Raw genomic sequence first — 26575 nt, 5'->3', positions numbered from 1 at the left:
TTGCATTTTTTTTATCTCTTTGACCTAGCTTGTTTACCATTGTTTCCTCTTCTCCATCCCGAGTGGTGTTCTAATACTTTTTTTTTTAGAATAAGAAAAGTTGATTGATGTTTGAAATTTACGTTATTCACGATGCTTACAAAAGACCATCTCAGTTTACAATGGAAGGAGGTGTGACTATAGAAACCGAAAATATTGAATAATTTACATCAATATATTCTATGGTAAACTACATTGTTGTAGATCTTTGTATAAGGGAGTCTTCTTTGCGAATATTCTTTGATTTCTTTTCTTCTATAGATTTCAAAAGACGTTATAATGATATTTTTACATGTTCCGACTTTTGCATGTCATGTCTCTTCAATTTATCTGCCTTTGAGATTGACTAGCCAATGCGATTGGGCTTTGACTATTTCTTTCAATTGAAAAGGAGTCAGCAGTTGCTGAGTCACCTTTTTAGGCTTCTAATAACTTTCATGGAGATTATTTTTGAGATTTTGATGTCAGAGTTATGGAGATTTTGATGTCAGTACAACAAGTGGTTATTAACGTTACATTCTAAAATAAAATACACCATAGTTAACTTAGTTTTTTATTTTGATTTTTAGAGACATAAATCAAATTCAAACCTCCAAGGCCAATGTTGAACTTTAAACATCAAATAAAACTAGATTCAATTTTAAATATCAAAAGTTGAGTTTCATGTGATTAAAATATTTGCCGACCAATAATTGGTCTTACAACTTTACAACACACAAGGAGATTCAGAACAATGAGTATAATCTCTTATAAATCGAACTTCTACAGAACCGACTAGTTCATATGAAGAGATTTACAACGCAGCTGAGACCAATTTTAGTGGAGAGTATAATGTTAATTCAAGGGGAAAAAGGAAGGATTGAAATGGAGACTATGAGTGGACCTACGTCGGCTCAATGGCTATTATAACTATATGTTGGCATCTGAACATATTATACAGCGAAAGAATGACAAATCTAATCTTTTTTCTCTAGACGCTATAAATGAAGGAAGCCGGAGAAAATGGATAATTTAACAAACAATACAAGAATGCTTAGTAGAACAACTCTGTTAGGCTGATTCTGCACAGAGCCACTGTCACTGAGCTGCCCTGCGTTCACAAATTCACTCTTTCCAGTCTTGGTAGCTGTAGAAACATTTACAGACGTCGAACCTGAATACGGAGAAAATCATATTAGAAACGTACCGTTCGATGAATCTCAAAACTATTTATAAGAAAATATAAATTCTTTTAATTTCTGTTAAGTGATCTGTGATCTACTGTAGTAAAATGAATGAACCATGATCTTTGCGTAGCAAGTTGGATGAAGCTCATATAAACACATGGTTAAAAATTCTATTTCATGTACAAAACCCTTTTTAAAAAATCAAAGTACAGATGACCAGTGTGTATGTTTTGTGTATGATGGGGTACTCGAGTTGAAAAACTTGTGTTTAGAATCTATTTCATTATGTGTGTCCGAGATCGACTCGGAGAGAGTTGTGGACAGAAACTCACAGTCATAGTTAGCCCATCCAATTCGTTGATTAGCTAAATCATAAATAAAGATTTTGTCTTTCAGAACAAGGTCTGCCAAAAAGAGAGAGGAAGATACAATATCAGTATCTTCAGGTTAGAAAATGGATAAAAGATAAACAAAAAGTATAATATCTTGGAACTCACCCCCTAAAATTGTAATCCCTTGACCTGGAATTTTCTGGAAACCAACGCACCAAACAGTAGTACCACTCTGCATTGAAAAGCTTCGTCAAACTCGATTACGAACGAGGATATAAGTTATAGGCTTATAGCAACAAAACTACATTTATCTAAAAATGATTCAATATAATGCTCCTTAAATCTGAGGCAGGAAAAACGGGTTTACGTCTGTTTTAAAAATATGGCATATCATAGTTGTAAATGTCCAGGCAATGAAGGGAAGACTGTAAGCTTACAACAGAGCTCTGTTGAATCAGGTAGTCTTGGGGTCTCAATACCAATGATGCACCACCGGCAAAGTTTAAGCTTACTAGGGGAAATATATCAGAGATACTACGAGATTACACCGAAAGACAAAAAGTAAAGAGTCAGTTTCCTCGTTGCAGTAAACGATAACCTCTAACGGAAATCTAGATTGTAAATTAAACCAACCTGGAGGAGGTCATATAGCACTGATTTCCCCTGAGGACAATAGACTGTGTCGATTGTGAAACTGTGTTCGTGATCTGTGTTAAAAAATAGAAGAAATAAAAACTATAATTATTCGGCACGCATTAGAAAATACAGACCATATTCCAAGATTGAATCTACTTCAGCCTTCCTATAAAGGAAAATATCGAATATAACAGTGTGAACAATGATAATGAATAATGAAGCGTCATAATGGTGCTCTGGTCATTTGAACAATAAGAAACATCTGAAAGTGAAACTTACAGCAGCAACAAAAGTGTCGTAAGCTTCCTCAGCAAGGTATGCCAAAGTAGTGCCGGAGTCAATTATGGTTCCTTGGCTATTTGATGTTGCAAAGACAGCTGGGTTGATAGGTAATACTCGACCATTAACAGAGATGCTCTGCAGATTCAAGTTATAATGGGGCCTGAAAGTTGATGCCAACAAGAACAACAATTAAAAACCATATGCTTTCAGACATTATTTGATCCAAAAACTCCAAAAACTCAGATAAGTTTACAATGCTTGCTGTTGTAACATTTTAATTATAGGTAACTAAGTTAATAAGAGACATCCTAGACAAAGATAATGAAAATGGATCAGGGAAAACGAAAAACGTACTGTGATGGTACTAGAGGCGTATAAACAACATTTGGCTCGACAATCTCACCGAGGACCAATATTCCCCCACCACTATCATCCCCTTTCAAGCAGTGGGAGAACACTTTCGGCGCTAATCCTCGTGAAGACAGTTGTGAAATCACAGACAAGTCCTGTTGCCCGAACCCAAAGATCCCATCAATTGCTCTATCTGACTTAGTCAAGTCTCCAGTCTGTGATGTGCTACACCTGTTAAATAAACGACAATCCACCAACGAAAAGAGTTGATCACAGGTACAGAAACATATGATTATGAGAACTGGTTTTGGAATGAAGCATAAACTCACCCAAACATAACTGAAGCTGAAGAATTTGTAGTCATGGCACTATCAACTACTATATCAAGATGTATCATGTCCATAACATAATAGCCCGAAGTTCCACTTCCATCACCGTATTGGAAGACATAAGCACACTGATTGCTCTGGCCCAAACAGGCTGAGTCGGAGGATTGAACTCCAACAGCACATATTTGGTCCGAACAAGAGACCAAAGAAGCCGTTGATGAGCTACCAGGGTCAAAGAAATTGAGCTGAATCTGTGAGGAAAACAAAAAACAACTGAATTGAAAAATTGTTGCGGCAAAATGGTTAGGGTTTAAGAGACAATGCCGCCAATTTAAGACGGAATTTAAACTTATGGCAACACAAAATCACCTGTAGCCCACTAGTTTCTGGGCAGCCACTGCAAGAGTTACAGCTAACCCACAAAACATCACTTCCAGTATCGATCTGCACAAAGAAATCCTTTGGGGGATTGCCTAGTTGAACTTTAGTGTAATAAAGCCTGTAAAAGAGCCACGAATTTTGGGCAAACCAAAATATTATGATCAACAAAGGTAATTAATGTATCAAGAAACAGAAGGACCCAATATATTGAAAGATCAATTCATGAACAAAACTATCAATTGGGAAAAAGAGAGCACAAAATAACAGAAGAACAACGCATTTCTGGGGAAAAAAAAAATTCAGAGGTTCAGAACTCATTCACAAAAGTCTCAATCAGGACAAAACGCCCAAATATGTTTCCTAAAATCAGAACATCTTGTCAAAGACTCAGAATACGAAAACTGAATTGAAATTCCAAAAGAAAGATAAAAGCAGAAATTGAAATAAAAGATTCGTTCCCTTTCCTTACCCAACGAGAAACGGGTCGTAGGTTCCAGCCACAGGAAAATCAATAACACCACCAGAAGACTGCAGTATTCTACCATGTCTAATCCGGTCCCGGCCACGGAGTTGAGCCAATTCAACGCCATGACTCGTCGGAAAAGCCCTCTCTAACGTCAGCTTAGCCGGAAACCCACACAAAACAGTCGCCGCCTGAATCATCACCACCGCGACAACAACCGACACTCCAGTACGAACAATCGCAACCATTCTTCAATCCCTCGTCTCCAAAATTGGATAATAACCACCAAACAAAGCGATTAAATACTCAAATCAAACAAGAAAGACAAAACATCAGAAGACAAGGACGAAGATAACAAGGGGGATATAATCGAGGAGTGGATTATTGCCGATGTTCATCCTAGAGAGAGAGAAAAAGAAGGATTGCTGAACAGTGTAGAGAGAGAAAGGAAAGGTCCGAAAGAATGGAGCAGACAGAGAAGTTTCGGTGAACTGAGCAAATTGAGATTACGCTACCGATGCTCTGTCACAAAGTAACCGATTTATCATTCCCTTTCCACCCTCTCTCCCTTAAATTTGTTTTAAAACAATAAATAAAAATTAATTAATTAACTAATTAATTAAGATTTATTATTAATATGAAAATGATTAGAGCATAGGGACACATAAAAAGTGTATTATCCACAAAAATACGAATCTATTTTTATTTCCCCATTTTATTCCTAAACGCTGTCGTATTTGGAACTTTATTTTTATCACATGATTGTCATATTCTTTTTTTTTTTTTTTTTTTTTTTTTTTTTTTTTTTTTATATATATATTTTTATTTCCTTTAACACCAATTCTCTCCAAAAAGAACAAAGACTAATTCAAACGGTGCTTTCTAAGTTTTTATTTTTGTAATATAATATACGTCGACACATGCAACATTGCATTTGTTAGACGAACACAACTCTCCACAATGGTATGATATTGTCCACTCTGAACATAAGCTCTTATGGCTTTGCTTTGGGCTTCCCCAAAATGTCTCATACCAATAGGGAGAGTGTTTTTTAATTATGAACCCATGATCATTCCCTAAATTAGCAGATGTGAGACTTTCATCATACAACAGCATTAAGAGACCTTGACCTTGAGCAGAGGAAAGGTTGAACCAAATGACTAGGTTTGATGTAGAAACAAGTTGGTTGTGTGGTGGATGATTGAACATACATACAAAAAAAAAAAAAAAAAAAAAAAAAAAAAAAAAAAAAAAAGTTAAGAGTGACGTGGGCCCTTCAAGGGGTAGGTCCAAGTCGTTGTTTCTTAGTTGCTAAGTTTTGAGTGATTTTTTTTCCCTTCCCTTTCCCTTTTTATATACTTTATTTGAATAAAAAAATAATAATTCCTTCTCGATGAGAACTTGTAATTGTTAGGAATCACAGATCTTTACCATAGTATGATATTGTCCACTTTGAGCATAAGTTCTCGTAGCTTTGTTTTGGGCTTTCCCAAATGGCCTTATACCAATAGAGATGTATTCCTTTACTTATAAACCATGATCATTCCCTAAATTAACCAACGTGGGATTCACTCCCAATAATTCTCAAAAATCCTCAACAATCCTCCCATCGAACAAAGTACACTATAAGCCTCCCCATAATTAAGGCTCGACTCCTTTCTCTAAAGCCCTCAAACAAAGTACACCCTTTGTTTGACACTTTAGACTACACATTCGAAGCTCACAATACTCTGTTTCATATTTGAGAATTCTATTGACATGCCTAAGTTTAGGACATGACTCTAATACCATGTTAATAATAAAGATAAAAAATTGGAAAGATCAAAAGAGAGATTGACATTCTATTGAATAATGAAATTGGTCAGTAAAATATATTAATATTTTTATTAATGAATTATAAAACATTAAGGTATAAATTTTAAAAGTTTAATAAACTAAATCCTACGTTTGGTATACTTTATAGTTCAAAGACTAACTTTACTATTTACGTATTGTTTAATAATCATTGGGTCGAAAATTAAATTTATAAATACTTTTAAAAATAAATAATTCTTTTGAATAAATTAACTAAAATTCAAAATTCAAAAGTTAACATAATATAAAACATATGGGACGGAGACCATATTTTATAATTTAAATTAATATATTTTCTTATTGGAAAATAAATAATTAGTTTAGTGAACTAAATAAATGGATGAAATAATATTTTTACTTTGGCAAAATCTGAAAAGTTACAGTTTACTTTGGCAAAACCCAATGCTAAATCATTTCAAATTTTACTTTCTTTGGTCGGCTTCAATTCCCACACATTCTCCAATCTTAAAGCATAACATGTGGGCCCCACTCTCTATAATATATTTTATTTATTTTCGATAAATTTATTAAATATTGACTTAATAATTTTATTTATAAATTTTAAAATAATATATATATATATATATATATATATATATATATATATAACTACGGCAAAATATCCCATGTCTTTCCATGCGTTAGGTTTAAAATTGAAATAGTGCATGGAATTTTCAAACTTTTTATTTACTTAATTTCGTTTACCATTATTTTAATGCAAGCTAAATAATTTGAGCTCATAGCTTACAACTCACTTGTAAATGACGTGGAATAAATAATAATAAAAACATTAAAACACCTATTTTGAGGTCAAAGATAATTTATTTTTAAAAAATAGATAATTTAAGGAAGAGAAAATAATATATATATATATATATATATATATATATATATTTTTTTTTTTGGAATTAATAGATATAAATTAACAATAACGACAAAATAAAAAATTAAAATCCGCGTAAAGTAAGCTGGTTTTGAGGCGAAGCAACGACGACGTTTCGTAGCTTCCAATAATAGACGGTCAGAAAATTTGTAATTTAAAATAAAAAATAACAATAATAACGATAAATAGGTTGGTTAGCCTGCTAAATGGGCCGGCCCAATTCGTAGAATAAGTGACCGGCCCATTTAAGGGACGTGGACAACAAAACAAACCGAAAAAAGATTTTTTAAAATTTTTTTTTATTTAACCACAGAATTTAAAATTCAGTGGGATTTTTTGAGATCAAATATATTATCATTTATGACGTGTAAAAGTGGGAGATATTGGTGATTTTTATATTTTTATTTATTGGTTATGAAATATTTAATAATTTATTAAGAAAGCCCAATATCGTAATAACTCATTTATCTACATATTTAAATGATTAAATGATTAATATTAAAATTATGATAGCGATACGATAATGATAATATACCATATAATTATGAGAGTTGAAACTATTTGATAATAATGGATAAATAAATTAAAGGAATTAATGAAATTGATTAAATTATACGCTACAAATATTGGTGCAATGATAAACTAACCCGAGTCGTACACTTGTATTCACGACAGTCCAATCCAATCATCTGTTACTCTCTTCTTATTAATTTCTATGTTTTCCTCTTTCCCGGCAGAAGGTACGCACCGAATAAACCCTAATCGCGGTTGTCGCGACAGCACGACCTAAACCCTAGCTCAGTTTCTCCTTCAGATTTACCTCTGAAATATCCTTATTTTGCCAAGGATATCAGTGTTTGTTTGATCTCCTACAATTTTTTGTTATTATATATATTTTTAATCTTCATTTGTTTCGTTAATGGCGGAGGCTCGGAACGGCGATCGGAGCGATGAAAGTGATTATAAATCGGAGGATGAAGGGACTGAAGATTATAGGCGAGGAGGATATCATGCGGTTCGTGTTGGGGATACTTTTAAGAATGGGTGCTATGTTGTTCAAAGCAAGCTCGGCTGGGGTCATTTTTCTACTGTGTGGTTGGCATGGGACACACAGAAATCGGTATGGGTTTTTCGCAATTTGGAGTTCTTGTTTTTATTTTTCTCAGTCACGAGTGAGGAATTGGAAGGAAAGCGACCTTTAGGAGAGATTTTCTTTGCTTACTTTAACAACGTTTGGGTGGGGATTTAAACCTCTCACCTTTTAGTTGAGGGCAGTTCACTCTGATTCTATGAAAAGAATGTTGAATACACATTGGATTACTGCCTAGGAACTGAAAGCCATTTTTCCTTTTGTATTGAAAAGAGTTGGTAGGATTTTTGGAGTTGAATACTAGAAGAAGAGTTTAAAATGAGAATTCTGCCGTGTTGTTTCCCAATAAGTAACGCACGGGAAAGGATTATATCCCTGCCTTCCTTCTTATGGAAAGGAGCAGGATTGGTCCTCATCACATGGAGGTTTGTTTTGAAGATTCAGAGTTGAGTTTTGAAATGAATTTTGTTGGTAGCTGTTGTGCTTTATTTGTTGAGCTCTTGCTAATTTTACATCGTTTTTCTTTTGTTTCACTAATTTTCCTTTGCGAGGTGCTCTGTTTACAGCTGATTCAATTGTTATTTACACGGTTTGGTTATTATATGCTGAAAGCCAAGCCAAGCATGTGATATTTGTGTTCATTACTCAGTTTTTTGTATTCATTGTTTGTAGCGTTATGTAGCTTTGAAAATTCAAAAGAGTGCTCAGCATTACACTGAAGCTGCGTTGGATGAGATTAAGATTCTTAAGCAGATAGCAGAGGGAGATATAGAAGACAAGAAGTGTGTTGTGAAGCTTTTGGATCATTTTAAGCATTCTGGCCCAAATGGGCTGCATGTTTGTATGGTTTTTGAGTATCTAGGGGACAACTTATTGACCCTTATTAAATATGCCGATTACAGAGGGATTCATCTACACATGGTGAAGGAAATTTGCTTTCATATTTTAGTGGGATTAGATTACTTGCACAGCAAACTTTCTATTATACATACTGATTTGAAGCCAGAGAATGTATTGCTTTCATCTATGATTGATCCATCTAAAGATCCTCGAAAATCGGGCAATCCTCTCATCCTTCCAAACAACAAGAATAAAACTTCGACTAGTTCTGATGCTTTAAAGGATGTTAAGAGTTACGGCGGGGATCTTACCAAGAACCAGAAAAAGAAGATAAGGAAAAAAGCTAAGAAGGCAGCACAGGGGCGTTCGGCGGAGGAACCTGTTGAAGAAGATATAAATGAAGAAGACTCTACGAGAGCTAGAATAGGAGATTTTGATAATGGAGTTAAACAAAATGGGGGTACAGCCAAAGTATGTAAAGATGGTTCTGTAAATGATGGCGGTATAACAAATGCTGATGATTTAAAGGATGCTAGCCAAGGGAAGAAAGATCAGAGGAGAAGGAGCCATGAAACAAGGAAGAGACTGCTAGCAGCTGCTGATCTTAAGTGCAAGCTGGTTGATTTTGGGAATGCATGCTGGACATACAAGCAATTTACTAATGATATTCAGACACGGCAGTATAGGTGTCCCGAGGTTATTCTTGGATCTAAATATTCGACTCCAGCAGATATGTGGTCATTTGCTTGCATTTGTTTTGAGTTGGCCACTGGTGATGTTCTCTTTGATCCACACAGTGGTGACAACTATGAAAGGGATGAGGTATGTTCAGAGCCTTTTTTGTTCTTCTTCTTTTATCGTTATGATTATTTTTCTTCTCATACTCGTTAATTCTTAATGTGGAACATTTGTTAATTGAGTCTCACCTCCCCTTGGGAAGCATTGTTTCTAGTCCCACATTTTCAATAGTTCGAAAACCATGCTGATTTTTTTTTTGTTTTTTTTTTTTTGCTATTGTTCATCATTTGAAAGTTTTCTGAGTTATAATTTTATTCTTTGACACGTTTCTTCTCTTGTAGCGGTAAGAGCAGCATGATGTGGAAGTTTATCTGACACTGAAATATTTGATTGGTTGTTTTTTTGTTTGGTTAATTGATTGAGGAGGCTCAATTTAATTTCAACCATGTCATACACGCGTGGTGAATTTGAAATATAAAAATTTTGCTTTTTTCCGGCATTTTAATATAATGGGGCTATTATCTTAGCTTATTGTATTCCCCTTAGCTTGTAGGATAGTGATTGTATACGTATGGTACTTGTAGGATAGTGATAGTATACGTATGATACTTGTTTCTTATTTTTTTAAAAATAACTATTGTATATCATGTCGACACCACTGATATACGTGTTCTGGGAACAACAAAACAAGACTTTGCTATGAGTATCAGCTTATGACATGGACGTTCTCTTCTAGAAATTGTAATTTCTACTATTTATTTTATTTTCAGGATCATTTCGCATTGATGATGGAGCTTCTTGGAGTGATGCCTCGCAAGGTAATGTTTACATACTTTTGAATACCACGTTGTCTTTATTATATTCATTTGAAAAAGTTTCACTTATTTATATGTTGTTTCTTAAAATATCTGGCACAGATTGCATTAGGTGGCCGCTATTCAAGGGACTACTTCAACAAATATGGTGAGTTGAGGCATATTCGTCAATTGCGCTTTTGGCCTCTTAATAAGGTGTTGACTGAGAAGTATGATTTCAGCGAGCAAGATGCTAATGACATGGCTGACTTTCTTGTTCATTTATTGGATTTTGCACCTGAAAAGAGACCAACAGCGGCACAATGTCTCAGCCATCCGTGGTTGAGTTCTGTCCCAAGAATTCTTGAATCTTCTGAATCGACCCATCAAAATCAGCCCAAAGATCAGAACGCTTCAACTAAAATAAGCGAGAAGGACGAGAGAGAAGCTATGGAGATTGGAATGGGAAACATAGCTATTGATGGAACTTCGAAATCGACGTCGTCGAAACAGACATGACTAGACACGCAACGTAAGCGATTTCAGGCTATGTTTCGTGCAGTATAGTCTCGGTTTGTAGCTCAGGTTTCCATCGGAGTTGGAAACATATTCATGAACGGCATGGATTCAGCGTTGTCCTACATGCTATCTGAAGCAATCATCATATTGTGCTTGGAGAGGGTAGACCAGCTTTCGTAGGCCCATCTCGAGCAACTTTGAACAGTGGATTGTTTTGACAGAGAGTGCGTTCGAGTATGGTTTGCATATCTTTACAAACTACTATTATTTCGAGGTCTCTTGTAGCACAATTTTCTGGATCAGAATTTCTTCATGAAACTTTGAACAGATCTAAAATATATTTTTGGTGCTAGATTCTTGCCCTTTTGTTTATGGTAATGTTTGCTCATATTGGGTTTTCTATTTGAAAATGATTTTTTTTTCTTCTAGATATTAAAACTTTTCAGATGTAGGGATGGAGGATACCGGACTCAATCAACAAAATGAGCATCTAGTCGAGTGCCGGAGAGACTGGGCAGTTGGAAAAATTTCAGGCCATACAATACGACACTTCCCTAAATACAATCATGTGGGAAAGTTGAGGTTGAAGACGACTGCAAGTCCATAACCTAATCGTATTCTTGACCGTTGAAACCTGTCATGGAGTTGGCCTTGGATTTTGACCTTATAGAAGCGGAATTGGAGCCAGACCTTGAACATGTAGAATCGGAATTGGAGCCAGACCTTGAACATGTAGAAGCTGGTAATGGACTTGTCCATTGTCACAATCGCACTTTTGCAGGATAGCAACTGTGCGACACTTGTTCTAACTCGGTGAACAAATCATTGATGTGAATTTCAGATTTTGTGGACGATATCGACGTATGGCTCGAACCTCAAGTCATGTTTGAGAGGAATACTCTAGAAAACTTGAGCGAGGTAATACGCTAATTTATTTGATATTTTTTAAAATTGTGGATCTATTAGACACAAAAGTGAGAATTAAAAAACTTACCAACTAGAATTATTATTAATATTAGATCTATTTTTTTATTGATATTTTTAACCATTTTTTTAAGACATAATATAAATACTAATTTTTCATTTATCACCGTGTTGAACTTATAAACACATGAAAATGTTGGCACATCGATGAAAATTTGGAAACCCCGTATTCTTATTCTTGTTGAAAATCTTGATGATTTGAAGCGAAGAAGAATGGACCATTTGGGGACGGGCTATATTCTTTGACATAATGGTTTATGAATCCCAGTGGGATGGCTATTGTGTAAGCCACTTGTAGTGATAATGAGAAGTGGAGCACTTCAATAATGGTTTTGGTGTATGCTGTTGAAACCACTTTGTGAGGGTGTCATAAAGTTCTAAGCCCCTTCCTTCGGCCCGTTTTTCTTTTCATACAACTTCAAAGAAGACGAGAAAAGCACCAAAACATCCACCTTTCTCTTTAGGGGTTATTATTGAACGATTCAACTGTTCGTGAACTTTCAAGTTTGTATCTAGGAGAACGTTCAAGTTCATATATTTTAAGTGTTAATGATGGATTGTGAAATCTCATATCGGTTGGAGAGGGAAATGAAGAATTCTTTATAAGGGTGTGGAAACCTCTCCCTAGTAGACGTGTTAAAAAATAGTGAGGCTGATGGTGATACGTAACGGGCCAAAGCGGATAATATCTTCTAGCAGTGGGCTTGGGCTGTTACAAATGGTATCAAAGCTAGACATTGGGCGGTGTGCCAACGAGAATGCTGGACTCCCAAGGGGGTGGATTGTGAGATCCCACGTTAATGGTAAAGGGAAACAAAACATAACTGATAAGACTGTGGAAACTTCTTCCTAACATATGTGTTTTAAAACCGTGAAGCTAACGACGATACGTAACGAGTCAAAGCTGACAATATTTGTTAGTAGTATGCTTTAGCTATTCAATGGACGTTTTCAACACTAACATCAATACAAGTTCGTAAATTCATCTTCAGTGGCATACATGTCAGGATGATTTTCATATCCTGTCTATAGTGTTTCATCATCATTATGTGTTTATATATTTTTTAGACTGCCAAGATCAGCATAGTACTTACTGATCCATCCTTTAATGATGTTAACCTCTGTCTCTCTTTGTTCCACCAACCACTGTGGATCCGTTTCATTTGCTCGTAAAATGTCCAAACAATGAGATCCTGAAAAGTTCAAAACATGTCAGCTCGAAAGAACAAAGCTTTGAAGTTAGAATTTATGAGTCTGAATCAAACCATTAGGCGTATGGATTGCAAGGAGACTGCCGGATAAGTTATGCAACACTCTGCATTCACAAAAAGAGAGAGTTGAAGTAAAGTTGATTGTTTTTTATGTGTAATAAATGTTGGAGGTTTGGTTTTTGTTTACCCGCCGCTGCTATAAGGGTCTTTGAGTCCATTGGAGAAAATGATGTTGCTGCCAAATCTCTTAAGGATGAGTTTTATGTCCTGAAATTTGAAGGGAGACAAAGAAATTGTGAGATTCTACGTCGGTTGGGGAGGAGAATGAACTATTCTTTATACGGGTGTGGAAACCTCTCCTCAGTAGACGCGTTTTAGAAACCTTGAAGGGAAGCTTGAAAGGGAAAGCTCAAAGAGAATAATATATGTTAGCGGTGGGGTTGGGCTGTTACAGATGATAGCAGAACCAGACACTGGGTGATGTGCCAGCGAGGAGGCTGAGCCCTGAAGGGGGGTGGACACGAGGCGGTGTGTCAACAAGGACGCTGGGTCCCGAGGGGGGTGGATTGTGAGATCCTATATCAATTGATGAGGAGAAAAAAAAAGCATTCTTTATAAGGGTGTGGAAACCTCTCTAGTATAAAAATCTTGAGGGAAAACCCTAAGAGGACGATATCTGCTAGTGGTGGGTCCCCAAGGGGGTGGATACGAGGTGATGTGCCAGTAAGGACGCTGGGCTTCGAGGGGTAGATTGTGAGATCTCACATCGATTGGAGAAGGGAACGAGTGCCAGCGAGGACGCTGGGCCTCGAGGGTGGAGTGGTTTGTGGAGTCCCACATTGATTAGAGAAGGGAACGAGTGCCAACGAGGACGCTGGCCCCGGGGAGGAGGTGCATTATGAGATCCCACATTGGTTGGGGAGGAGAACAAAACACTTTATAAGGTGTAGTTTTAAAAACTTTGAGGGGAAGCCTGAGAGAGAAAGTCCAAAAAAGACAATATCTACGGTAGATTTAGGCGGTTACAATACGTTCAATAAAGAAAATAAAGAAAAAGAGAGAGGCGGTTGAAGTGCATACATGGCCTCCATAATAGGTGGTGACCCAGTGAGGCCTCGGAGACACACCGTATAACTTATTGCAGTAATCTATGAAGCTTCCAAGCTCAAAATCGTATGCTGGAAACATAGTATCATTGCCTGTGCTTAATTGCATCACCATTTCACTGCACCTCTGAGTTACACACACAACACAAAAGCTTCTTAAAACGTCCTAAAAAATGAACCTTTTTAAAGTTCAATGCATCCCACATCGGTATTCGTAAAATAAAAAGATTACCTGCCACCTCCATCCCACATCGGTCTCAGTCTCATCTCCAGGCTGAATCTTGTAGCAGGATAGATTTCCTTTATAAGCAAACACCCCTGCAGCAATTTTGCCAACAATTCCACTTTCAGATGAAGCTCCATCAATGGCATCACAGATTCTAGTGACCGGATATCTTGGTGGGCGGTTGTATTGGGCTGCGGCGATATACGTAGTCCACAAGTAGTCTTTCAGCTGAAAGAAGTTCTCCAGAGGACTAAAACAAGAACAACCGATTTAAAGCACAAACTTCATTAACTTTGGATATGAGAAGCAATGAATTTTAATACCTGCAGCTTTTGAACTCTTTGCTAAGAATGGAAAGACCATCCGGCTTGGAAGCAATTGTTTCAATCGTGGACCAGGAATCCCGAATGGTTTCATAGCAACTTTCACTAACTTCCTGCAAATTCATTCACATTTTTGTGTGTTTAAAAAGTTCAAAAGGATGCATTGTTATTTAAGGGTCTTACTCTGAAATCCTTAGTGGCAATGGAATAGTATGCATTATGTGGCGTGATATCGTCGAAGTAAAGGATTGGAGCTGAAGAAGCAAGAGCTCCAAGGGCCATATGAGGATATTTGAGACGAAACCATGCAGCCAACACTATTCCCAACAAAACAAAACAAAACAAAAAACATGTTCTCTTATATAGAGTTTGAAGATTTTTGTAACCGCTAGTAGATATTGTTCGCTTTGCACGTTACGTATCGTCGTTAGCCTCACGGTTTTAAAACGCGTTTGCTAGAGAGAGGCTTCCACACCCTTATAGGAAATGTTTCGTTCCCCTCAACAACCGATGTGGGATCTCACAATCCACCCCTCTTGGAGGCCCAATGTCCTCCCTAGCACGCTACTCAGTGTCTAGCTCTGATACCATTTGTAACAACCCAAGGCCATCGCTAGTAGATATTGTCTGTTTTGGCCCGTTACGTATCGTCATGAGCCTCACGGTTTTAAAACACATCTACTAACGATTCGTTTCCACACCCTTGTAAGAAGTGCTTCATTCCCATTTCTAACCAACGTGAAATCTCACAATTTTAAACGAGAACCGACTTACTTCCACCATATGATCCACCAAGAACAATCACAGGAGAATATTTAGCATGCAACGTCTTTTTAACATGAATAAGAACATCAGCATAATCTGCTATTGCTTGAGCAGAGTTGAAATAGCCTAAAGTGCTTGCATTCTTCAATGCTACCTCCCTTGATCCAAAGGGTATCGATTGCCCATAATAACGATGCTAACAACAAAACAAAACAAAATCATATAAACCCTCCAAAGCATTAAATATGAACCACACAAGAACATGAAAGCTCTTACCTCAATATAAACAAGAAGAGCCCCAAATTGAGCAGCATTATCAGTCAAGAATCCTACAACGTTCAAATCTTTATCGAGTGGACCTTCAGCTCCCAAGTAGGCAAGAATGGGAGCGCTGGAATTTGCGCCGCCCCAATACTTAAAATTGATTATATATCTATGAGCGAACGTCGTGTAGCTTTCAGACCTATAATTGAAGTGATCCAACGTTTGGTTGTAATAAAATGTCTTAAAATCATCCGAAAGAGGCAAGGACAGAGCTTCAGAATCTCTGTCTATTATACTAAGCCTTGGGATCCTGTACTGTGTTGCAGAAACACAGGCTGAAAGGATGAGAAGTAAGCAAGGAAGAAACATCATGACAAAGTGTTTGGTTTGGCTTGATCTTCACAAACAAACAGCTCCTTTATATAACAAAAAGTTGAGCGGTTCACGGGTTCGGGTCTCGAACCAGCGGTTCGTAAGCTAGGTCAAGGCGCCTAATGAAAGGCATTTGAATGGTTGAGTTACAGAGGTTTATGCCAAATAAAGAGATTCTTCAACAGCTTCATTCCTGAATATGCAATGAAGCTGTTGTCCTTATCAAAAATTTGCTTTTCCTAATGCTAAAATCAGCTCAAGATTCCTAGTTTTAGAATAGTGTCTTCCTGAATAAAACTTCTAATCTTAATATCTTGATGTGTCGGTTAGGGATGTTCCTTGGTTGAGTTGGATCCAGTTGGTTGAGATATTTTTTAGATCTAATCTAACTGTTGGTATTGTAAAATTTTCAACCCAACAACATTTATTAAATAATACAATAAAGATTTTGAGTTGAATGGATTTCGATTGTTTGGACAACTAAATACACGTGTGTGTGTGTGTGTGTGTGTGTGTATATATATATATATAACTCGATCGTAAATAAAAATGTATATTTTAAAATTTATAATAAATTCGAGTTGGTTTAGTGCAACCAAATCGAGTTTCAGGAGAACCAATAAACTAATTCAATCTATAAAATTTTATTTATTTAAAACCGTATAAATTAGGTTGGATTGATTAGATTTTCTAATTATCAAGTTTTGTCGGTTTTGAAGAAGATAGGAAGCTAAAGCTTAGAAAGTGGATGGAAAATTCAGCACCAATCAAACCTTTGGTCCATGTTTGTGGCATTGAAAAAGTCTTTTGGAAAAACATTAAGTTCATATCTTGAAGTGACTTGATACTGACAGGTTGATATATACATTTTCTTTTTAAATAATTTTAGTACGTGGATTTGAAAGTAGATATTTTATTTTTTAAGATCTGAGAAAATATATTTTTTTCCCTTAATAACTAGAAAAAGGTATTTTGTGATAGGGATTTTTTCATTAAAAATATTTAATCTTAATTTTTTAAAGTAAAATAAGAATTAATATTTCGAATTTGAAAACTTAAGAATTTAAGTGCAACTAAGTTGAAACCAAGATGTATTGCACGTGTCTTATTGTCAGTTAACAAGGTTGTTTGTGGCATCGACGGTGGTGGTGCTGGAATGGCTAGCGTATTCAAACGAGGATCGACGGTGGAGAATAGTGACATGTGGCAACAAGGATTAGCAATTGCTCCAACTTCGGTGGACGAGCCCCCTAGAGAGACAATGACCTTTGGACACGCTTGCATGAGAGTACTAAAAGAATTCTGGAGTTGGCAAAAATTTTGTGCATTTCATTTCACAAAAACATTAGGTAATAGAAACAATTTATTTTGGGCTTCATAAATTTGGGTTTATGTAGTCTTACGATTAAGAAAAGTATATACTTCAACCATAAATTAAATGGCTATTACGAGCAAAGGACTTAGAGAAAATAAACATAAAAGTGTTTTTGGACGTGGAATTAGCAAAGTAAGTTTTATCATTCTCAAAATTCCTCGAATAAGGTTTCTAAATCCACTCATCGTATTTATTCTCGCTAGATTAATCAATAATAGAGATTACATATAAGTGCAAGCCGGTTGATTTTGGGAATGCATGCTGGACGTACAAGCAATTTACGAATGATATTCAGACACGGCAGTATAGGTGTCCCGAGGTTATTCTTGGATCTAAATATTCGACTCCAGCAGATATGTGGTCATTTGCTTGCATTTGTTTTGAGCTGGCCACTGGTGATGTTCTCTTTCGTCCACACAGTGGTGACAACTATGAAAGGGATGAGGTATGTTCAGAGCCTTTTTTGTTCTTCTTCTTTTATCATTATGATTATTTTTCTTCTTCTTATACTCGTTAATTCTTAACGTGGAACATTTGTTAATTGAGTCTCACCTCCCCTTGGGAAGCATTGTTTCTACTCATAGTAAAGTCCCACATTTTCAATCGTTTGGAAACAATGCTGAAAAGTTTTTATTTTTTTGCTATTGTTGATCGTTTGAGAGTTTTCAATGAGTTATAATTTTATTCTTTGACACGTTTCTTTTGCTGTAGCCGTAAGAGCGGCATGATACTGAAATATTTGGTTGGTTGTTTTTTGTTTGGTTAATTGGTTGAGGAGGCTCAATTTAATTTCAACCACGTCGTACACTTGATATGCGAGGTGAATAATTTGCTTTTAACTTGATGCTTTTTTTTCCGACTTTTTAATATAATGTGGCTATTATCTCAGCTAATCGTATTCCCCTTAGCTCGTAGGATAGTGATTGTATACATATGGTACTTGTTTCTTGTTTTTGTTTGTTTGTTTTTTTTTTTTTTTAAAATAACTATATGTATATCATGTCGACATCACTTGTATACGTGTCCTGGGAACAGGAAAACAAGACTTTGCTTTGAGTATCAGCTTATTACATGGACCTTCTCTTCTTTCAGGATCATTTCGCATCGATGATGGAGCTTCTTGGAGTGATGCCTCGCAAGGTAACGTTTACATACTTATAAATATCATGTTGTCTTTATTATATTTATTTGAAAAAGTTTCCCTTATTTATATGTTGTTGTTTCTTAAAATATCCGAAAAAGATTGCATTAGGTGGCCGCTATTCAAGGGACTACTTCAACCGCTTTTGGCCTCTTAATAAGGTGTTGAATGAGAAGTATGATTTGAGCGAGCAAGATGCTAATGACATGGCTGACTTTCTTGTTCATTTATTGGATTTTGCACCTGAAAAGAGACCAACAGCAGCACAATGTCTCAGCCATCTGTGGTTGAGTTCTGTCAGAAGAATTCTTGAATCTTCTGTATCAACCCATCAAAATCAGCCCAAAGATCAGAATGCTTTAACTAAAATAAGCGAGAAGGACGAGAGAGAAGCTATGGAGATTGGAATGGGAAACATAGCTATTGATGGAACTTCGAAATCGATGTCGTCGAAACAGACATGACTAGAAACGCAACGTACGCAATTTCAGGCTATGTTTCGTGCAGTATAATCCTGGTTTGTAGCTCAGGTTTCCATCGGAGTTGGAAACATATTCATGAACGACATGGATTCAGCGTTGTCCTACATGTTATCCGAAGCAATCATCATCTTGTGCTTGGAGAGGGTAGACCGACTTTCGTAGGCCCATCTCGAGCAACTTCAAACAGAGGATTGTTTTGACAGAGTGCGCGTTCGAGTATGGTTTGCATATCTTTACAAACTACCATTATTTCCATGTCTCCAACTTTCTCCATAAGAATTTCTTCCTAAAACCTTGAACAAATATAAAATATATTTTTGGTGCTATATTCTTGCCATTTTGTTTATTGTAATGTTTGCCACTACCCGGTTTTCTATTTTAAAGTGAACTTTTTTTTTAGATATTAAAACTTTTCAGATATAATATAATCGGGCGGCTCAAAAGGGGATGGAGGATATTTGGCTCAATCAATGAAATGAGCATCTGGTCGAGTGCCGGAGAGACTGGGCAGCTGGGAAAATTTCAGGCCATACGAATACGACGCTTCCCTAAAGATAATCATGTGGGGAGGCCGAGGTTGAAGACGACTGCAAGTCCATAACCTAATCGTATTCTTGACCCTTGAAACCTGTCATGGAGATGGCCTCGGTTTCCGACCTTGTCGAAGCAGAATTGGAGCTAGACCTTGGTCATGTAGAAGCTGGTAATAGACTTGTCCATTGTCACAATCGCACTTTTGCAGTAGCGGAAAAGCGACAGTGCGACACTTGTTCTAACCCAGTGAACAAATCAGTGATGTGAATTTCAGATTTCGTAGACGATATCGACGTATGCTCGAAAACTTGAGCGACGTAATACGCTAATTTATGTGATATTTTTTACAGTTGTGGATCTATTGGACACAAAAGTGAGAATTCAAAAACTTGCCAAATACAATTATTATTAATATTAGATCTATTTTGTTGATATTTTTAACCCTTTTTTCTAACACATAACAGAAATACTAATTTTTCATTTATCACCGTATTTAACTTATAAACACATGAAAATGTTGGCACATCGATGAAAATTTGAAAACCCTCGGATTCTTAATCTTGTTGACTTGACCGAACTTAGCAAACTACCTTTTTTTTTTTTTTCAAAAAGTTATCATTTTCTTTGACATAAGGGTTTATGGATCCTCGTAGGATGACTCTTGAGTAGAGCACTTCGATAATGGTTTCGGTGCATGTTGTTGAATCCACTTTATGAGGATGTCATAAAGTTCTAAACCCCTTCCTTCGACCCCTTCTTCTTTTCATAGAACTTCCAAGAATATGAGAAAAGCACCAAAACATCCACCTTTCTCTTTAGGGGTCATTATTGAACGATTCAACTGTTCGTGAACTTTCAAGTTTGTATCTAGGAGAACGTTCAAGTTCATATATTTTAAGTGTTAAGTGATGGACTGTGAAACCTCATATCAATTGGAGAGGGAAATGAAGAATTCTTTATAAGGGTGTGGAAACCTCTCCCTAGTAGACGTGTTCAAAAATAGTGAGGCTGATGGTGATACGTAACGGGCCAAAGCGGATAATATCTTCTAGCAGTGGGCTTGGGCTGTTACAAATGGTATCAAAGCTAGACATTGGGCGGTGTGCCAACGAGAATGCTGGACTCCCAAGGGGGTGGATTGTGAGATCCCACGTTAATGGTAAAGGGAAACAAAACATAACTGATAAGACTGTGGAAACTTCTTCCTAACATATGTGTTTTAAAACCGTGAAGCTAACGACGATACGTAACGAGTCAAAGCTGACAATATTTGTTAGTAGTATGCTTTAGCTATTCAATGGACGTTTTCAACACTAACATCAATACAAGTTCGTAAATTCATCTTCAGTGGCATACATGTCAGGATGATTTTCATATCCTGTCTATAGTGTTTCATCATCATTATGTGTTTATATATTTTTTAGACTGCCAAGATCAGCATAGTACTTACTGATCCATCCTTTAATGATGTTAACCTCTGTCTCTCTTTGTTCCACCAACCACTGTGGATCCGTTTCATTTGCTCGTAAAATGTCCAAACAATGAGATCCTGGAAAGTTCAAAACATGTCAGCTCGAAAGAACAAAGCTTTGAAGTTAGAATTTATGAGTCTGAATCAAACCATTAGGCGTATGGATTGCAAGGAGACTGCCGGATAAGTTATGCAACACTCTGCATTCACAAAAAGAGAGAGTTGAAGTAAAGTTGATTGTTTTTTATGTGTAATAAATGTTGGAGGTTTGGTTTTTGTTTACCCGCCGCTGCTATAAGGGTCTTTGAGTCCATTGGAGAAAATGATGTTGCTGCCAAATCTCTTAAGGATGAGTTTTATGTCCTGAAATTTGAAGGGAGACAAAGAAATTGTGAGATTCTACGTCGGTTGGGGAGGAGAATGAACTATTCTTTATACGGGTGTGGAAACCTCTCCTCAGTAGACGCGCTTTAGAAACCTTGAAGGGAAGCTTGAAAGGGAAAGCTCAAAGAGAATAATATATGTTAGCGGTGGGGTTGGGCTGTTACAGATGGTAGCAGAACCAGACACTGGGTGATGTGCCAGCGAGGAGGCTGAGCCCTGAAGGGGGGTGGACACGAGGCGGTGTGTCAACAAGGACGCTGGGTCCCGAGGGGGGTGGATTGTGAGATCCTATATCAATTGATGAGGAGAAAAAAAAAGCATTTTTTATAAGGGTGTGGAAACCTCTCTAGTATAAAAATCTTGAGGGAAAACCCTAAGAGGACGATATCTGCTAGTGGTGGGTCCCCAAGGGGGTGGATACGAGGTGATGTGCCAGTAAGGACGCTGGGCTTCGAGGGGTAGATTGTGAGATCTCACATCGATTGGAGAAGGGAACGAGTGCCAGCGAGGACGCTGGGCCTCGAGGGTGGAGTGGTTTGTGGAGTCCCACATTGATTAGAGAAGGGAACGAGTGCCAATGAGGACGCTGGCCCCGGGGAGGAGGTGCATTATGAGATCCCACATTGGTTGGGGAGGAGAACAAAACACTTTATAAGGTGTAGTTTTAAAAACTTTGAGGGGAAGCCTGAGAGAGAAAGTCCAAAAAAGACAATATCTACGGTAGATTTAGGCGGTTACAATACGTTCAATAAAGAAAATAAAGAAAAAGAGAGAGGCGGTTGAAGTGCATACATGGCCTCCATAATAGGTGGTGACCCAGTGAGGCCTCGGAGACACACCGTATAACTTATTGCAGTAATCTATGAAGCTTCCAAGCTCAAAATCGTATGCTGGAAACATAGTATCATTGCCTGTGCTTAATTGCATCACCATTTCACTGCACCTCTGAGTTACACACACAACACAAAAGCTTCTTAAAACGTCCTAAAAAATGAACCTTTTTAAAGTTCAATGCATCCCACATCGGTATTCGTAAAATAAAAAGATTACCTGCCACCTCCATCCCACATCGGTCTCAGTCTCATCTCCAGGCTGAATCTTGTAGCAGGATAGATTTCCTTTATAAGCAAACACCCCTGCAGCAATTTTGCCAACAATTCCACTTTCAGATGAAGCTCCATCAATGGCATCACAGATTCTAGTGACCGGATATCTTGGTGGGCGGTTGTATTGGGCTGCGGCGATATACGTAGTCCACAAGTAGTCTTTCAGCTGAAAGAAGTTCTCCAGAGGACTAAAACAAGAACAACCGATTTAAAGCACAAACTTCATTAACTTTGGATATGAGAAGCAATGAATTTTAATACCTGCAGCTTTTGAACTCTTTGCTAAGAATGGAAAGACCATCCGGCTTGGAAGCAATTGTTTCAATCGTGGACCAGGAATCCCGAATGGTTTCATAGCAACTTTCACTAACTTCCTGCAAATTCATTCACATTTTTGTGTGTTTAAAAAGTTCAAAAGGATGCATTGTTATTTAAGGGTCTTACTCTGAAATCCTTAGTGGCAATGGAATAGTATGCATTATGTGGCGTGATATCGTCGAAGTAAAGGATTGGAGCTGAAGAAGCAAGAGCTCCAAGGGCCATATGAGGATATTTGAGACGAAACCATGCAGCCAACACTATTCCCAACAAAACAAAACAAAACAAAAAACATGTTCTCTTATATAGAGTTTGAAGATTTTTGTAACCGCTAGTAGATATTGTTCGCTTTGCACGTTACGTATCGTCGTTAGCCTCACGGTTTTAAAACGCGTTTGCTAGAGAGAGGCTTCCACACCCTTATAGGAAATGTTTCGTTCCCCTCAACAACCGATGTGGGATCTCACAATCCACCCCTCTTGGAGGCCCAATGTCCTCCCTAGCACGCTACTCAGTGTCTAGCTCTGATACCATTTGTAACAACCCAAGGCCATCGCTAGTAGATATTGTCTGTTTTGGCCCGTTACGTATCGTCATGAGCCTCACGGTTTTAAAACACATCTACTAACGATTCGTTTCCACACCCTTGTAAGAAGTGCTTCATTCCCATTTCTAACCAACGTGAAATCTCACAATTTTAAACGAGAACCGACTTACTTCCACCATATGATCCACCAAGAACAATCACAGGAGAATATTTAGCATGCAACGTCTTTTTAACATGAATAAGAACATCAGCATAATCTGCTATTGCTTGAGCAGAGTTGAAATAGCCTAAAGTGCTTGCATTCTTCAATGCTACCTCCCTTGATCCAAAGGGTATCGATTGCCCATAATAACGATGCTAACAACAAAACAAAACAAAATCATATAAACCCTCCAAAGCATTAAATATGAACCACACAAGAACATGAAAGCTCTTACCTCAATATAAACAAGAAGAGCCCCAAATTGAGCAGCATTATCAGTCAAGAATCCTACAACGTTCAAATCTTTATCGAGTGGACCTTCAGCTCCCAAGTAGGCAAGAATGGGAGCGCTGGAATTTGCGCCGCCCCAATACTTAAAATTGATTATATATCTATGAGCGAACGTCGTGTAGCTTTCAGACCTATAATTGAAGTGATCCAACGTTTGGTTGTAATAAAATGTCTTAAAATCATCCGAAAGAGGCAAGGACAGAGCTTCAGAATCTCTGTCTATTATACTAAGCCTTGGGATCCTGTACTGTGTTGCAGAAACACAGGCTGAAAGGATGAGAAGTAAGCAAGGAAGAAACATCATGACAAAGTGTTTGGTTTGGCTTGATCTTCACAAACAAACAGCTCCTTTATATAACAAAAAGTTGAGCGGTTCACGGGTTCGGGTCTCGAACCAGCGGTTCGTAAGCTAGGTCAAGGCGCCTAATGAAAGGCATTTGAATGGTTGAGTTACAGAGGTTTATGCCAAATAAAGAGATTCTTCAACAGCTTCATTCCTGAATATGCAATGAAGCTGTTGTCCTTATCAAAAATTTGCTTTTCCTAATGCTAAAATCAGCTCAAGATTCCTAGTTTTAGAATAGTGTCTTCCTGAATAAAACTTCTAATCTTAATATCTTGATGTGTCGGTTAGGGATGTTCCTTGGTTGAGTTGGATCCAGTTGGTTGAGATATTTTTTAGATCTAATCTAACTGTTGGTATTGTAAAATTTTCAACCCAACAACATTTATTAAATAATACAATAAAGATTTTGAGTTGAATGGATTTCGATTGTTTGGACAACTAAATACACGTGTGTGTGTGTGTGTGTGTGTGTATATATATATATATAACTCGATCGTAAATAAAAATGTATATTTTAAAATTTATAATAAATTCGAGTTGGTTTAGTGCAACCAAATCGAGTTTCAGGAGAACCAATAAACTAATTCAATCTATAAAATTTTATTTATTTAAAACCGTATAAATTAGGTTGGATTGATTAGATTTTCTAATTATCAAGTTTTGTCGGTTTTGAAGAAGATAGGAAGCTAAAGCTTAGAAAGTGGATGGAAAATTCAGCACCAATCAAACCTTTGGTCCATGTTTGTGGCATTGAAAAAGTCTTTTGGAAAAACATTAAGTTCATATCTTGAAGTGACTTGATACTGACAGGTTGATATATACATTTTCTTTTTAAATAATTTTAGTACGTGGATTTGAAAGTAGATATTTTATTTTTTAAGATCTGAGAAAATATATTTTTTTCCCTTAATAACTAGAAAAAGGTATTTTGTGATAGGGATTTTTTCATTAAAAATATTTAATCTTAATTTTTTAAAGTAAAATAAGAATTAATATTTCGAATTTGAAAACTTAAGAATTTAAGTGCAACTAAGTTGAAACCAAGATGTATTGCACGTGTCTTATTGTCAGTTAACAAGGTTGTTTGTGGCATCGACGGTGGTGGTGCTGGAATGGCTAGCGTATTCAAACGAGGATCGACGGTGGAGAATAGTGACATGTGGCAACAAGGATTAGCAATTGCTCCAACTTCGGTGGACGAGCCCCCTAGAGAGACAATGACCTTTGGACACGCTTGCATGAGAGTACTAAAAGAATTCTGGAGTTGGCAAAAATTTTGTGCATTTCATTTCACAAAAACATTAGGTAATAGAAACAATTTATTTTGGGCTTCATAAATTTGGGTTTATGTAGTCTTACGATTAAGAAAAGTATATACTTCAACCATAAATTAAATGGCTATTACGAGCAAAGGACTTAGAGAAAATAAACATAAAAGTGTTTTTGGACGTGGAATTAGCAAAGTAAGTTTTATCATTCTCAAAATTCCTCGAATAAGGTTTCTAAATCCACTCATCGTATTTATTCTCGCTAGATTAATCAATAATAGAGATTACATATAAGTGCAAGCCGGTTGATTTTGGGAATGCATGCTGGACGTACAAGCAATTTACGAATGATATTCAGACACGGCAGTATAGGTGTCCCGAGGTTATTCTTGGATCTAAATATTCGACTCCAGCAGATATGTGGTCATTTGCTTGCATTTGTTTTGAGCTGGCCACTGGTGATGTTCTCTTTCGTCCACACAGTGGTGACAACTATGAAAGGGATGAGGTATGTTCAGAGCCTTTTTTGTTCTTCTTCTTTTATCATTATGATTATTTTTCTTCTTCTTATACTCGTTAATTCTTAACGTGGAACATTTGTTAATTGAGTCTCACCTCCCCTTGGGAAGCATTGTTTCTACTCATAGTAAAGTCCCACATTTTCAATCGTTTGGAAACAATGCTGAAAAGTTTTTATTTTTTTGCTATTGTTGATCGTTTGAGAGTTTTCAATGAGTTATAATTTTATTCTTTGACACGTTTCTTTTGCTGTAGCCGTAAGAGCGGCATGATACTGAAATATTTGGTTGGTTGTTTTTTGTTTGGTTAATTGGTTGAGGAGGCTCAATTTAATTTCAACCACGTCGTACACTTGATATGCGAGGTGAATAATTTGCTTTTAACTTGATGCTTTTTTTTCCGACTTTTTAATATAATGTGGCTATTATCTCAGCTAATCGTATTCCCCTTAGCTCGTAGGATAGTGATTGTATACATATGGTACTTGTTTCTTGTTTTTGTTTGTTTGTTTTTTTTTTTTTTTAAAATAACTATATGTATATCATGTCGACATCACTTGTATACGTGTCCTGGGAACAGGAAAACAAGACTTTGCTTTGAGTATCAGCTTATTACATGGACCTTCTCTTCTTTCAGGATCATT

At 36.8% G+C, this 26575-nt stretch overlaps 5 protein-coding genes across 7 annotated transcripts; 2 read left to right on the top strand and 3 right to left on the bottom strand.

The window, feature by feature from the left end:
- Positions 1–763: 763 nt before the first annotated feature.
- Positions 764–4515, bottom strand: LOC111794905 (aspartic proteinase 36). Its single transcript, XM_023677097.2, has 10 exons — positions 3986–4515; positions 3505–3634; positions 3136–3386; positions 2810–3037; positions 2453–2615; positions 2171–2244; positions 1975–2071; positions 1703–1769; positions 1538–1609; positions 764–1192 (listed from the first exon to the last, which is right to left on the bottom strand). Exons 1-10 carry the CDS (start codon positions 4225–4227, stop codon positions 1017–1019), a joined length of 1500 nt encoding a protein of 499 aa, XP_023532865.2. The 5' UTR covers positions 4228–4515; the 3' UTR covers positions 764–1016.
- A 2869-nt stretch (positions 4516–7384) lies between these two features.
- LOC111794904 (uncharacterized) lies at positions 7385–11049 on the top strand. Of its 3 annotated transcripts, XM_087123816.1 has the most exons (5): positions 7385–7836; positions 8479–9468; positions 10155–10202; positions 10302–10347; positions 10421–10661. In XM_087123816.1, the coding sequence occupies exons 1-5, from the start codon at positions 7636–7638 to the stop codon at positions 10522–10524; spliced, it is 1389 nt and encodes a 462-aa protein (XP_086979942.1). In that variant the 5' UTR covers positions 7385–7635; the 3' UTR covers positions 10525–10661. The 3 variants fall into 3 exon arrangements, with proteins under 3 accessions (XP_086979942.1, XP_086979940.1, XP_086979941.1); XM_087123814.1 differs by having other exon boundaries at positions 7387–7836; positions 10302–11049; XM_087123815.1 differs by having other exon boundaries at positions 7679–7836; positions 8489–9468; positions 10302–11049.
- A 1523-nt stretch (positions 11050–12572) lies between these two features.
- Positions 12573–15964, bottom strand: LOC147792600 (uncharacterized). Its single transcript, XM_087124209.1, has 9 exons — positions 15589–15964; positions 15322–15508; positions 14731–14864; positions 14548–14660; positions 14231–14474; positions 13973–14125; positions 13080–13159; positions 12947–12996; positions 12573–12874 (listed from the first exon to the last, which is right to left on the bottom strand). The coding sequence occupies exons 1-9, from the start codon at positions 15946–15948 to the stop codon at positions 12735–12737; spliced, it is 1461 nt and encodes a 486-aa protein (XP_086980335.1). The 5' UTR covers positions 15949–15964; the 3' UTR covers positions 12573–12734.
- A 1593-nt stretch (positions 15965–17557) lies between these two features.
- On the top strand, positions 17558–19195 carry LOC147792599 (uncharacterized). The gene is made up of 3 exons (XM_087123817.1): positions 17558–17768; positions 18416–18463; positions 18566–19195. Exons 1-3 carry the CDS (start codon positions 17679–17681, stop codon positions 18926–18928), a joined length of 501 nt encoding a protein of 166 aa, XP_086979943.1. The 5' UTR covers positions 17558–17678; the 3' UTR covers positions 18929–19195.
- A 1532-nt stretch (positions 19196–20727) lies between these two features.
- On the bottom strand, positions 20728–24119 carry LOC147792598 (uncharacterized). The gene is made up of 9 exons (XM_087124218.1): positions 23744–24119; positions 23477–23663; positions 22886–23019; positions 22703–22815; positions 22386–22629; positions 22128–22280; positions 21235–21314; positions 21102–21151; positions 20728–21029 (listed from the first exon to the last, which is right to left on the bottom strand). Exons 1-9 carry the CDS (start codon positions 24101–24103, stop codon positions 20890–20892), a joined length of 1461 nt encoding a protein of 486 aa, XP_086980344.1. The 5' UTR covers positions 24104–24119; the 3' UTR covers positions 20728–20889.
- Between the last annotated feature and the right edge of the window lie 2456 nt (positions 24120–26575).

Source organism: Cucurbita pepo, chromosome 5, assembly GCF_057944985.1.
Source record: "Cucurbita pepo subsp. pepo isolate OVF chromosome 5, ASM5794498v1, whole genome shotgun sequence".
NCBI classification, from domain to species: Eukaryota; Viridiplantae; Streptophyta; class Magnoliopsida; order Cucurbitales; family Cucurbitaceae; genus Cucurbita; species Cucurbita pepo.
The sequence above is the reverse complement of the archived record's forward strand: the minus strand, read 5'-3'. Positions and strand labels throughout refer to the sequence as shown.

Excerpts from the sequence above, each read along its gene's own strand:
- LOC111794904 (XM_087123814.1), top strand. The coding sequence starts at position 7,636 with ATGGCGGAGGCTCGGAACGGCGATCGGAGCGATGAAAGTGATTATAAA. Across the intron at positions 7,837-8,478 it reads CATGGGACACACAGAAATCG|CGTTATGTAGCTTTGAAAAT; the intron begins GTATGGGTTTTT and ends CATTGTTTGTAG. Across the intron at positions 9,469-10,154 it reads ACAACTATGAAAGGGATGAG|GATCATTTCGCATTGATGAT; the intron begins GTATGTTCAGAG and ends TTTTATTTTCAG.
- LOC147792600 (XM_087124209.1), bottom strand. The coding sequence starts at position 15,948 with ATGATGTTTCTTCCTTGCTTACTTCTCATCCTTTCAGCCTGTGTTTCT. Across the intron at positions 14,865-15,321 it reads TGGTGGATCATATGGTGGAA|TGTTGGCTGCATGGTTTCGT; the intron begins GTAAGTCGGTTC and ends TGTTGGGAATAG. Across the intron at positions 13,160-13,972 it reads CCACCTATTATGGAGGCCAT|GACATAAAACTCATCCTTAA; the intron begins GTATGCACTTCA and ends TTCAAATTTCAG.
- LOC147792599 (XM_087123817.1), top strand. The coding sequence starts at position 17,679 with ATGTGGTCATTTGCTTGCATTTGTTTTGAGCTGGCCACTGGTGATGTT. Across the intron at positions 17,769-18,415 it reads ACAACTATGAAAGGGATGAG|GATCATTTCGCATCGATGAT; the intron begins GTATGTTCAGAG and ends CTCTTCTTTCAG. Across the intron at positions 18,464-18,565 it reads TTGGAGTGATGCCTCGCAAG|ATTGCATTAGGTGGCCGCTA; the intron begins GTAACGTTTACA and ends TATCCGAAAAAG.
- LOC111794905 (XM_023677097.2), bottom strand. The coding sequence starts at position 4,227 with ATGGTTGCGATTGTTCGTACTGGAGTGTCGGTTGTTGTCGCGGTGGTG. Across the intron at positions 3,387-3,504 it reads CAGAAACTAGTGGGCTACAG|ATTCAGCTCAATTTCTTTGA; the intron begins GTGATTTTGTGT and ends TTTTCCTCACAG. Across the intron at positions 1,193-1,537 it reads TGGATGGGCTAACTATGACT|GTTCGACGTCTGTAAATGTT; the intron begins GTGAGTTTCTGT and ends CTCCGTATTCAG.
- LOC147792598 (XM_087124218.1), bottom strand. The coding sequence starts at position 24,103 with ATGATGTTTCTTCCTTGCTTACTTCTCATCCTTTCAGCCTGTGTTTCT. Across the intron at positions 22,816-22,885 it reads TTGCCACTAAGGATTTCAGA|GAAGTTAGTGAAAGTTGCTA; the intron begins GTAAGACCCTTA and ends ATGAATTTGCAG. Across the intron at positions 21,030-21,101 it reads TGCAATCCATACGCCTAATG|GATCTCATTGTTTGGACATT; the intron begins GTTTGATTCAGA and ends TGAACTTTCCAG.